Raw genomic sequence first — 13683 nt, 5'->3', positions numbered from 1 at the left:
AACATGCGATTTACTACGCTCTTACATGAATTGGAGTACAGCCATCTAACCAAACAAGACTAAGGTTTTTTAGAAATCATTTGACTCGATGACGGAAAACTAATTACAAACAAATTACAAAACACGACTCGGTAAACAAAAATAATTACAAGATACGAAATAACGAGATAAAGATAAAAAAGAGCAAGAAAAGGACTACAGAAACACGGCCAAATACGGCCTACATATCCTAGCCTACCCTAATCCTTAGGTTAGATTCATTAGGTTAGATAGATTTGCAAAGCGATACGGGATGCACATTAGAAAACGATGATAAAATAGGTCAGAAAGCTTCGCCTAAAACCGAGTGCTCTACACGGCCTAAAGGGTCGAATTAGGTCAAGTTTGCTAATTAAATTAACTCGTCGAGTGTTAATAAGAAGGTGCTAATCACGCACTCTTATACTAGCGAGAAATCATGTGAAAAGAGAGATGCATTCAATTACATTAGAGAATTGTTGATCAATTTTAATGCTTATGTCGAAGCCACCTAACGTGTCTAATTAGGTTATTAAATTGATCTAATGTCGTCTAAATAAGTCATTTGTTAACAATCAGAGGTCTAACTAACATGCAACGGGTCCTAGGGTAGGTCGAATTAGTCGAAACAAACGAGGGGTCAAAAACGAGGGACGAAGTTAGAATTCATTTTATTAATGCCCTACCTTGAACACGAGGATATGTAAATGAGACGGGGGATACGACCTACCGATGTGGCGGATTTATTTCCCATCTCAAGTCAATGCGGGTGTTCATGGTGGTACTTTAACTCATACTCGGACTAAACTAGTTTCATAGTTAACGATATCAAACGATAAAAAACGATAAACAAAATAAAACGAAACGATAAAAAACAAACATAAAAAGAACGAAATAAAAGGGAGAAGAGGAGGATTTGATGCACCCTCAACCTACATGTATCGTTGACATCGTCTTGGGTCGTAATCGATCGTAGATTTTATCTCGAGAGGCCGTCGTCGACAAAGGAACAAAGCAATAACACGTTTTTTTGCAAATCTGGACAGCAACTTTCAAACTGCAATTTCTCACTCGTTTCACGGTGAAAATTAGATTTAAAAGATGTTTTAAAAACTAGAAAGAGAGGAGAACAAAGATCTTAAAACAATCCCTGCTCGTTTTGAATTATTGGGCACGAAAAACGAGCACAAACAGAACTGGACAGACAGGAAAAGCCGCGAAAACAGAGTGTATAACACTCTGTTTTTCGAGGCGATTCGTGTACTCTCAAGGTCAATTTGGCTCGTGAATCTTTGTCTAAGATGTAGATGGATGTTGTGTGGTTAATTAGGAATAAGAAACTCGAATTTTGATGAAGGTTTGAGGGTTGAACGAAGGGTTCCAAAGAGGACACGCAAACTGATTCTCAGTTTTGTATGTCGGTTTTGTCGAGGGTTTTTATGAGGCAATTAGGGTTTGTTTCTGGAGTTTAAAGCTTGTAAGTGACGGTAGTATGTATGGAGAACTTAGAGGAATGAATGTATGGCAGAGGGGAGGTATTTATAGGGAGTTAAAGTAGGGTAAAAGAGAGCAACAAGCAGTCGGGCTGCTCTGTTTCGCTGCTGCTGTCCAGCAGCTATTGTGAGCTCGTGTAGGGTTTTGGAGGGGAGTTTCTTGGTGGTTAAGCTAGGGTAATATGGGTAGGATACTAGGGTATGGATTAGGTTTAATGGGCACGGGTTTAAGTGGTGTTTGGAGCGGGTTTGGGGCTGTTTAGTGGACTCGGGTTAAAGGGTGACGGACTGGTTTGTGCTGCTGTTTGGGGCTCGGAAATAAGGAGGTATGGACGTGGGTTTGCATGGTATTAGGGCCTGGTTATGAGGGTGAGTGATGGGTTGGGTTATGGGTCAGGAATTGGTTCGAGTTTGCTTCGAAAATCGTGCCCAAATCAAGTTGAAAACGAGCTCAAAATCGCGTATAAAATCGTCGTAAAAAACGAGTTCTTCAAATACGATTTATAAAACGATTTAAATTGATTTTTCAAATCAATTAACTAAAGAATGATTTTTTAAATCAAATATCTATTTTATTTTCAATAAAATAAGTTTAAGAAAATAAATTCAAATTAAAACAATAAAATGAATTCACTTTAAAAAAAAATTAATTTAAATATCATTTAAATTAATAAAATACTAAATCGACAACGCTCATTCTACATCGTAAAACGAGCCCAAATAATGACAATGACCACTAAAGAATACATGTGTCCTATCATCATCGGGTGTTTGTCGGGTTCTCTATAAATTTCAATATCGAGGGATACGGGTATCTACAGCGAGGTTTAACCCAAAAGAGTACACGGGAACCGGGGAACCAAACCTTCTTGACAACTGGCATCGTGAGATGGAGAACATACTAGACCTGGTTCACTGTCCTGATGAGATGAGAGTAGAACAAGTTGCGTTCTACCTGAGGGAAGCAGCTGGTAAGTGGTGGGATACGGTGAAGGTGAGTGCTAGGGAGATGTATGCGAACCAGGGCTTACGTTCTATACCTTGGGAAGAGTTTCGGAGGGCTATGAGGAAGGAGTTTGTACCGGAACATGTGAGGAGTAAGCTGAGAGAGGAGTTTGATGGGTTTAAGATGACATCGACATGTCCGTGGGCCGAGTACTACAAGCGATTCAATGAGAAGTCTAGGTATCTTTGAGGATATGGGTCTGAGTGAGGAGAACCTGGCGCTGAGGTTTGAGAGAGGGTTGACACCCAAGATTATGGATAAGTTACCTGTGGGAGTCCTTATCGATGTTAAGGAAGCTTATGAGAGGGTTGGGAGAGCTGAGAGGTTGGTGGAGATGGCTCAGGAGAGAGTGAGTAAGAAAAGAAAGGCTGAGAGTGAGGGTGGTGGCCAATCTAGTCATAAGAAAGGCAACCACACCCAAGCTAGAGGGTTTTCTTCTGGGTCAGGATTCAGTGTTGGGGCTTCCTTTGGGCGTGGCCGTGTGAGTGGTAGTGGTAGTTGGGGAATGACTGCTATGGGCATTGTGCGGTGTAGGCCACAAGAGACATGAGTGCACGAGTGCACCGGAGCTTTTCGGGGGTCGGCTCGGGGAGCTATTCTCGGGGACCAGCACAGAGTTATGCGAGCAACGGACCCGGGTGGGTCATGGTCTAACCGGGAAGTCGAGCTATCGGGGTGGAGGTAACCGCAATGGCGGTTATTCTTATCGAAACCAGCTACGAACAACAACACCAATCGGGGTCGGGTGCTAAGCCAACCACATCGGCCAAGATCTTGTCCAGGAGGTGGACAGAAGACCGATGGAAAGCTGTTCATGATAGACAAGAAAGCAGCTGAGGAGGATGCACATGTTATCACTGGTACTTTTCTTGTTAACGGTATTCATACCTTTGTTTTGTTTGATTCGGGGGCGTCTCAGTCGTTTGTATCTTCGAGTCATGTTAAACGGTTGGGTTTGAGGGTATATGAGTCTGTAAGTGAGGAATTTTTTATACCTTCGGGTGAGTCTGTATCATGTGGGAGGTTGTTTAGAGATGTATCTATGATAGTTGGGCAAGTTGATCTACCTGTAGACTTGCTAGAGTTTCCTTTTGACGGTTTTGAGATGATAGTCGGGATGGACTGGTTAGGAAAGTATAAAGCTAAGATAGACTGTCATCAAAAGAAAGTGTCTTTGAGAGGGCCTAAGGGTGTTAGTGTGTCTTATCGTGGGTTTCTAGTCAAACCCAAAGTTAAGTTGATTGCAGCTGTCACCTTGAAGTCTTATCTGAGGAAGGGATGTCCTTTGATCTTGTGCCATGTGAGAGATGACCGGATAGAGAGTCCGACAGTTGATCAGATACCAGTGGTGGTAGAGTTTGCAGATGTTTTTCCATAGGAGATTCTGGGGTTGCCACCGAAGAGGGAGATAGATTTCACAGTTGAGTTGAAACCGGGGACGGGGCCAATCTCTAAGGCACCGTACCGGATGGGTCCTAAAGAGATGGAGGAGCTCAGGAAACAGTTAGATGATCTGATAGAGAAGGAATACATTAGACCTAGTGTATCGCCGTGGGGAGCACCAGTTCTTTTCGTGAAGAAGAAAAATGGGAGTTTGAGGCTGTGCATAGATTATAGAGAGCTGAACCGAGTGACAGTGAAGAATAAGTATCCTTTGCCAAGGATAGATGACCTGTTTGATCAGTTGAGTGGTGCATCAGTCTTTTCCAAGATTGAGTTGAGGTCGGGATACCATCAGGTGAAGATTAGAGAGATGGACATACCAAAGACAGCTTTCACGTCAAGGTGTGGGCATTATGAGTACATGGTGATGCCGTTTGGGTTATCTAATGCACCGGCTGTGTTTATGGATTTGATGAACAGAATCTTCAGACAGTTTTTGGACAAGTTTGTGGTGGTGTTTATCGATGACATTTTAGTCTACTCTAAGACTAAGGAGGAGCATGAGGAGCATCTGAGGATTGTGTTATAGACTCTGAGGGAGCATGAGTTATATGCTAAGCTGTCCAAGTGTGAGTTCTGGTTAGAGAAAGTTACTTTTCTGGGGCATGTGATCTCTAAGGAGGGAGTAGCTGTGGATCCGGCGAAGATTGAGGCAGTGACAAAGTGGGAAGCACCAAAGAATGTTGCTGAGATTAGAAGTTTCTTGGGTTTAGCTGGATATTACAGACGGTTCGTGAAAGATTTCTCCAAGATAGCTAGACCTATGACAGCTTTGATGAGGAAAGAGAACAAGTTTCGTTGGGATGAGGGTTGTGAGAAGGCGTTCAAAACATTAAAGAAGCGTTTGACCACAGCTCCTATCTTAGCATTGCCTGAAGGAATCGAGAACTTTGAGGTTTATACAGATGCCTCAAAGAATGGGTTGGGATGTGTGTTGATGCAGAACGGTAAGGTGATTGCCTATGCTTCTAGGCAATTGAAGCCGTATGAGGAAAACTACCCTACACATGATCTAGAATTGGGTGCAGTGGTGTTTGCTCTCAAGATTTGGAGACATTACCTTTATGGGGCGACCTTTAAGGTATTTTCGGATCACAAGAGTCTCAAGTACATCTTCACTCAAAAGGAGTTGAACATGAGACAGAGGAGGTGGATGGAGCTGATTGGCGATTATGACATGGATATTATCTACCATGAAGGGAAAGCCAATGTAGTTGCAGATGCTTTGAGTAGGAAGAGTGTACATTCCTTGTGTACAGCTTTATCTTTGATGAGGTTGAGAGATGAGGTAGGGAAGTTTGGGATACATATGATGCAGAGAGGGATCTTTGTGGGAGATTTGACAGATTCGGCTGATCTTTATGACGATTTTCGAGGTAAACAGGCTTTGGATCCTAAGAAGGTTGAGTGGAGAGCTGGAGTAGAGAAAGGGACAGTGTCTCGATTCTCTATTCATACAGATGGTAGTTTGAGGTTCGATGGTAGGTGATGTGTCCCTAATGATGAGGAGCTGAAAAAGACAATCATGACAGAGGCACATTGTACACCGTATTCAGTACATCCAGGTGGTGACAAGCTATACAAGGATTTGAAGAACACGTTTTGGTGGCCTGGGATGAAGAAACAAACAGCTGAGTTTGTGGCCCGTTGTTTGACATGCTAGAGAGTTAAAGGGGAACAGCGACGACCACAAGGTAAGATTCAGTCTTTAGAGGTACCTGAGTGGAAGTGGGAATCCATTTCTATGGATCTTATCGTGGGTTTGCCAAAGAGTCAACAGGGTAATAATATGATATGGGTGATAGTGGATCGACTGACCAAGTCAGCTCACTTTGTGCCAATGAAAGATACATGGACTAAAGCACAATTGGCTATGGCTTATCGAAAGAATGTGATTAAGTTACATGGAGTCCCTAAGGACATAGTGTCTGAGAGAGATGCGAGATTTATCTCAAGGTTTTGGAAAGAGTTGCAGGAATCTTTGGGAACAACTTTGAAGATGAGTACAGCTTTTCATCCTGCGACAGACGGTCAGACTGAGAGAACGATCAAGACTCTTGAGGATATGTTACGAGCTTGTGTGATGGACTTTGGTGGTAGCTGGGAACAGAGGTTGGATTTGATAGAGTTTTCTTACAACAACAGCTATCACACTCGTATTGGCATGGCACCGTTTGAGGCTTTATATGGGAGGAGATGCAGGAGTCCGATTTGTTGGGACGACAGTGCTGAGGCAGTGGTTCTAGGACCAGAGATGGTACATGAGATGGTTGAACAGATAAAGATGATCAGGGAACGGATGAGAGCAGCTCAGGATAGGCAAAAGAGTTATGCGGATCTACATCGCCGGGATATAGAGTTTCAGGTTGGGGACAAGGTTCTTCTGAAAGTGTCTCCTATGCGTGGGGTTATGAGATTTGGGAAGAAAGGCAAGCTGAGTCAGAAGTTCATCGGTCCTTATGAGATCTTAGAGCGAGTTGGGGAAGTTGCATATCGTCTGGCTTTACCGGCTGCGTTAGAGAGAGTGCATAATGTGTTTCATGTATCGCAGCTGCGGAAGTATGTGAGTGACCCGTCACATGTGTTAGAGGCAGAGAGCTTAGAGCTAGATGAGTCCTTATCATATCTTGAGGTACCTAAGCAGATTCTTGACCGGAAGGTCTGGAAGACTAGGAGTGGTGAGACAGTTTTGCTTAAGATCCTTTGGTCTAACCACGAGACTGAGGAAGCTACATGGGAGGCAGAGGATGCCATGAGAGAGCGTTACCCTTTCCTTTTTGATCAGGTATGTATGGTTACGGGGACGTAACCTTGTTTCTTTTAGGGGGGTAGGAGATGATCGCAAAGAGTTTTTAAGAGTTTTTATACCCTTTTTATGTTGTGTCGGTATGGTTGTTATCGTTGAGTCGGGTTGAGTTGGGTTAGTAACATGTTTTATGTTGAGTTTTGTTTTGGTTGTAGAGTCGGGAGTGCGTAGTGTGTGTCTTTGTTTTGTTGTGGTTTGAACTTCGGGGACGAAGTTCTTTTTATGGAGGGAAGACTGTAATACTACGTATTTATGAGTCTCTGGGTACTCTATCGAGTAGACCTTACTCTGTCGAGTAAGGGCGAGTTGCAGATTAAAATAGTTTCTGACCTGTTGGGTACTCGATCGAGTAACGTGGGTACTCGATCGAGTAAGGGGGCACTCGATCGAGTACCTTAGCTACTCGATCGAGTAGCCCGGTTTCTGAGGGTGTTTTCTCGGGTTTTGTTAATAATGCGATTAGAGTATATAATACTTCCGTCATTGTTCTTAAATCACTTTTCAAAACCTAATCACTGTGAGAAAAGAAAGCAAACTACGTCATTAGCTTTAATCGCATTGTTGGCAAATCCCGGAGCTTGGAAGGTCGGATTTCACTTTCCTTTATACCGTTGTGATCCTTGCGTCGAGGGTAAGACCTATATACCATTTTTATGATGTTTCTTTAAAGTTGGTTAAACCCTAGTTTGGGGGATTTGGGGGTTTTGTTGTTTGTATGATTGGTAGTAATTATGTGTATGTATGATAGGAGGAGGATTTGTAGAAGAGGCTTTTTGATACAGCTGTTGAGACCGTCTGATAGTTGTGCTTTCCAGGTAGGGTTTCCCTACTCAGTATTACTTACATAATGTGTGGTGATTGTGCTATAGTTAGTATTGTTGATTGATTCAGACGGTTGTGATATTGTATTGTGATTGTGATTGTTTGTCTCTGGTTCTCGAGATGCGTTCTCGGCTGAGTGGAGTCACTTGCGGGAGTGGCTTCACGCCCTAGTTTCGCCCTTCGTGGAACCCGCCACGGAAGGGGATGTGCACATTAATGGGACAGGGTTATCGCTCGGTATGATGAGCGGGGATTTGGTGGGTACGGCCACGGTCCCCCACCGGGCGGGCTGTCCGGTGGATAGTCGGTGACGGAGATGGAGTGGAGTGGATGATTGTGTATGATTGTTTGAGTGTATTGTTCTTTGTATTGTTGGTGATATAAATTATGTAAATAATCGACCCGTTTATTGTTTTAAAACTGCGGTGATCCATTCGGGGATGGTGAGCGGATATTGAGCGGTATGAGTTGAGTCGGGATAGTTGGGATGTGCCACGGTCTGATGATAGAAGTCTTCCGCTGTAGCTAGTAGTTTTCATAAACATTTCAGTTAAATCAGTAGACAGTCAGTTTGAGAACATGTATCCGTACTTTTGGTTTTGGTTTTGAGATTGTAACCTTTCACTAAAGTATTTCTATTTAAACGTTGTTTCATTATTGTTTATTTGATTATCATTGCCTCGGGTAACCGAGATGGTAACATCCTTATATCTGGGTGGTCCTGGTAAGGCGCTTGGAGTATGGGGGTGTTACACCTTTAGATGAACAACATCTAAGGTTGAGTTGTTTACAAAATATAGGCCAAAAAAAGGGAAAAGCTTAGATAGGAGAGAGGCATTCTTTTGTCTGAAAATTGTTCTTCGCAAGTAAGAAACTGACGGATAATCTTATATCCTCTGTACTATGTTTCACAACCAAACTCATTCCTTTCTTAACACACTTCTTCATCCACTTTCTATCTACTATTCTTCTCTCTAAACCTGAGTTTTCCTTCATTTTACTATTCTTCAACGCTCAAAATTCAACGCAAATGTTTCTAAGACTTGCAAATCATTGCAGCAATGCAGATAATAGATGACAACAATGGTATTTCTTCATTTTATTTATTGTTTTCAGTCACCGTTTCAATATTTTCAGTTGAATGCATAATCTGCATGTCATGGTATTTCTTCATTTTAATTATTGTTTTCAGTCACCATTTTAATTATTGTTTTCAGTCACACTTTTGAAATTTGATGCTAGTTTGAAATGAAGATTAGATTTCAGTTTTGAGTATGGAGTTTTGATATGAAAATGAATTTTGATTGTTGTAGTTTTCAACGCATTGTACTATACAAGTTTTAATTCTGACAACATTTACACTTACCTTGTACATTTACACTTACAGACCATCACATTTACACTGCACTTATATTAACATTTACACTGGCACTTGCATTTGATTTATTCACCATCTTCATATGAACATTTTACAAATAGTATGACTGTTGCTTTTTTGAAATTTCTCCATTTTAATTGTTCCAGTTTTGATTTCTGATTATTTTTCATGATCAAAATTGTACGTATTAGACAATGCAAATTAAAGACAATGGATTGTTGTAGTTTTCAACGCATTGTACCATACAAGTTTCAATTCTGACAACATTTACACTTACGTTGGACATTCACACTTTCAGACCGTCACATTTACACTGAACTTATTTTAACATTTACATTTACACTGGCACTTGCATTTTATTTATAATTTACATTCACCATTTTCATATGAATATTGTACAAATAATATCACTGTTGCTTTTTTGAAATTGCTCCAGTTTTGATTGTTCCAGTTTTCAGTTCTGATTATTTTTCATGATCAAAATTGTACGTATTAGACAATGCAAATACTACTACAAATCCAGGCAACCACAACGGCCCTTTAACAACGCTTATTCATAAAAATCACCAAAAGACGTTGTAGAATGGATTGCGCGAAATTTTACTAAACTTAATTACAACGGTTATGTGTTGTTAACCGTTGTTATTGGTTTTAACAACGGGTCAAACTTTCACAACCGTTGTTAATATAAAAACTAATAACAACAGTTTACTCTGTAATACATTATAGCCGTTGTTAATAATTTGGGGCAAAATTAGTGAAAAGTAATTACAACGGTTATATTAGAACCCGTTGTTAATACTTTTTAACAACGGTTGTCAAAGGAACCGTTGTTAATATATTATCTAATGACAACGGGTTTATGTGTAATAACCATTGTCAATACTTTCAAGCAAATACCACAATATATACCACACAAACACAGATCAGCTACAGCCACAAACACAAACACACAACCACACTCTTTTTCATCGTCTCTTTCTCATCGCCTTTTTCTCATCGTCGCTATATCATCTCCTTCACTGTTGTTGTCATCGTCTCTTTCTTTCTCTAATTATCAGGTATATATCTATCACTTTATGGTTTTAGGTTTTGTTATCTCCGCCATTATTGTTCTTTCTCTAATTATTTTATTTGCTGTGTTTTTCTCCGTCGTTGTTCTTTCTCTAATTATTCGCTTAGTTTTTCTGCGTTTATTAGTAAAACAAATTAAATAAAATAAAACAAAGAAGATGATGGAGAGGATAGTAAAACAAATCCACATTTAACATACATAAACTTAATTAAAAGATATATACATAAACTTAATGCATTGCTAAAAATACATTTCTTAGATGTTCATATAGGGATGCATTCTCTTCTATGAGAATCATCCTCTCCTCCTTTGCTATTTGGAGGTTTCGTTCCGCAGATGCAATATCTTCATATAACTGCATTATCTGCGGCTCTAACAAGCCATGTTTTTTGGCCCCCTTGAGTGTGATCCGAGCTTGCTCAAGGAAGAGCATGTTCTTCCTCTCGATTTCTTGCAAGCGGCGTATGAAACTTTTGTTGTACTCGGTCATAATGCATGTTAAACGAATGGTATCATTCATTATTGAAGAAAGTTTTGAGTTTATTAGGCTTTAAAGATTTAGGGTTTGGAGTTTAGGGTGGAGATAGTGATATAATGGATTGGTTATTGAGATAGTGGAATGAATTTATAATTAGTATATGTGTCGTTTGAGTTGTTTTTTAATTAATATGTTTAGGGTTTGATGCTTAAATTAATACGAAGTATATTTTTGTTTAGGAAGTTGTGTCATATCCCTGCTTCAAATCTAATAACCCTTCGTATTCCATATATTGTGTCCTTTCATGCGGGGATTTTGACAGTAATAATGCATCTAGTAATATATAATTAATTGATGCAGGAGGGATTTTGGCAGTAATCCTTTGTATTTTTATTTTTTTTTATTTTTTTTAAAAACAATAACAACAGTTATTTTAAAAAAACCCGTTGTCTTTAGTTATAACAACGGTTTTTTCTATTGTAACCGTTGTTATAACTTTCCCACCAAAAATTAGTCAGACTTTCCACAACAGTTATTTAAAAAAAACCGTTGTCTTTAGTTATAACAATGGTTTTTTTCTATTGTAACCGTTGTTATAACTTTCCCACCAAAAATTAGTCACACTTTCCACAACGAATGACTCGTAACGACAACGGTTTTTAACCGTTGTTAATATTTTTTATAACGGGTTTCTTAAAAAAACTAACCGTTGTTAAAACCTTTAACAACGGATGCTTTAACAATGTCCGCGTTTTTATAAAACAACGGTCTTTAACCGTTGTTATACCCTATATCTGTAGTAGTGAAATTAAAGGCCATGGCAAATTCAAATGTGACATCATTTACACTTACATTGTAAATGAAGAATTTAAAAAATTGATAATTGCTCATTTACACTTCACGTCTATTGACATTTACATTGATATTGCTCTTTTACACTTTTAGAACATCACACTTACACAACATTTCTGATGACATTTACACTTACAGTTTTTGGACGTTTACGTTTACACTTACACTACATTTCTAATGACATTTACACTTACACTTTTGGACGTTTACATTTACACTTATACTTTGGGACAATTTGGACATCCACGATCACACTTATACATCATATCTGGAACATTTTCACTTGCATTTGACATTTACACTTTGATCCTCTTTACATTTACACTTACATTTACACTTTGCTTTTCTTTACATTTACAGTCTAAGATAAATGGATTGTTTAAAACATTCACACTTACACTTCATATCTGATGACATTTACACTTACACTATATCTGATTCACATTTACACTTACACTTTTTACGTTTTCACTTGCATTTCACATTTACACTTTGATCCTCTTTACATTTACACTTACATTTACATTTTTTATCTGATTCACATTTACACTTATACTTTTTACGTTTTCACTTGCATTTGACATTTACACTTTGATCCTCTTTACATTTACACTTATATTTACACTTTTTATCTGTTATATTTAAAATTCATTTTTTACATTTACACTCTCTGAACTGTATTGACAAGTCCTATTTACAGATTCACTTAACAAAAATGGAGTGTAGCCTGACAGGCAGGAATTGTGCAGGGAGGTTGAAAAGAGGTTTACACCGTACATCGGGCAGGAGTTTGGGGGGATTGAGGACGCAGTAACATTTTATAAGATATACGCAATTGCTTGTGGGTTTGATGTGCGTAGGTACACAACGAAAAAGTGGCGTGGCAGAGAGATCAAGTCAAAGCTTGTTGTTTGCAATCGAGAAGGTTTCACTCACAAGGCACCGAGTAAAGATCAAAGTGACGGACTAATTGGAGAGAATTCACAGAAGAGATTCAGAGTTACTAGAGTGGGGTGTAAAGCGAGGATAAGACTATATATGAAGAATGGTGTTCTAGTAATTGACCGATTCCACGAGGGTCACAATCACGAGCTTATCTCACTTAAGGACAGAGAGTTCCAGAAATTGTCACGCAACATAACAAATTATCACAAGATGATAATCGTTTCGAACTCAAGGGTTAGTAATATATCATCACTGTCAATATTAATTCAATAAATCAATTCACGTTATATATACCTGTTATTAATTCAATATTTGTTATTAATTGACAGCTGAAGATATGAGCAACAAAGACCTACAAAATCTGCAAAGAACAGGTGAATGGATTTGAAAACATTGGGGCAAGCTTAAATGATTTTAAGAACTTCCATAGGGATGTTCAATGTTTCATTCACGAACGTGATGGTCAGTTGTTCGTAGACCATTTTAAGGAAATGACTGAAACAAGAATAGGTTTCTACTTTGACTACGATCTTGACGATGATGGCAGCCTATGTAGGGCTATATGGGCGGACGGTACTGCCCGAGAGAACTACAAGCTATTTGGTGATACGGTGTCATTCGACCCAACTTACTTCACAAATAAGTATTCTATGGTTTTCACACTGTTCACCGGTGTGGATCACCATAAACGTTCAGTGACGTTCTGTGGGGCTCTAATTGCAAGGGAAGATTATGAGTCATTTAATTGGGTTTTCAACCGATTTTTACATGCAATGGGGGGTAAGGAACCCGAGTACATAATTACAGATCAGGACCCGGGGATTATCAAATCTGTCCCTCTTGTTTTCAAGACAGCGTGCCATCTGTTTTGTATGTGGCATATAATGAACAAAATGCCCAAGAAGTTTGGTGTCTCTAGGAGTGATTATAATGACTTCATGTGTAAACTTAATGAAACTATATGGGATGAGGAACTTGAAGCAGCAGAATTCGATGCTATGTGGGAGCAAATTATTGAAGAGCATAGAGTTGGTGCCCATGATTGGTTTGCGGATACGTATGCTATAAGGGGACAGTGGGTGATGGCGCTTTGCGGAGACTTGAAGATGACGTCTGTTATGAGGATGACTTAAAGATCAGAGAGCGAAAATAGATTTTTTAAGAGGTTTGAGCATAAGTCAGGAACATTGGTTGAGTTTTGGATGCGTTTTGAGAGCGCTATGGGCCAACAAAGGCATACACAAAAGCAGCTTGACAACAGTGATAAGCACTCGTCCGCGAAGACGTCAACACATTTGGCGTTAGAGAGTCTTGCTGCAAAGGTGTACACCTATTCAACTTTCTACACCTTCAAGGAAGAGGCCATA

At 39.5% G+C, this 13683-nt stretch overlaps 1 protein-coding gene across 1 annotated transcript; it reads left to right on the top strand.

The window, feature by feature from the left end:
• Positions 1–12807: 12807 nt before the first annotated feature.
• On the top strand, positions 12808–13449 carry LOC141617902 (protein FAR-RED IMPAIRED RESPONSE 1-like). Its single transcript, XM_074435034.1, has one exon. It carries the CDS (start codon positions 12808–12810, stop codon positions 13447–13449), a length of 642 nt encoding a protein of 213 aa, XP_074291135.1.
• The last annotated feature ends 234 nt before the right edge of the window (positions 13450–13683 follow it).

Source organism: Silene latifolia, chromosome X (genome assembly GCF_048544455.1).
Source record: "Silene latifolia isolate original U9 population chromosome X, ASM4854445v1, whole genome shotgun sequence".
Classification (NCBI taxonomy): Eukaryota; Viridiplantae; Streptophyta; class Magnoliopsida; order Caryophyllales; family Caryophyllaceae; genus Silene; species Silene latifolia.
The sequence above is the reverse complement of the archived record's forward strand: the minus strand, read 5'-3'. Positions and strand labels throughout refer to the sequence as shown.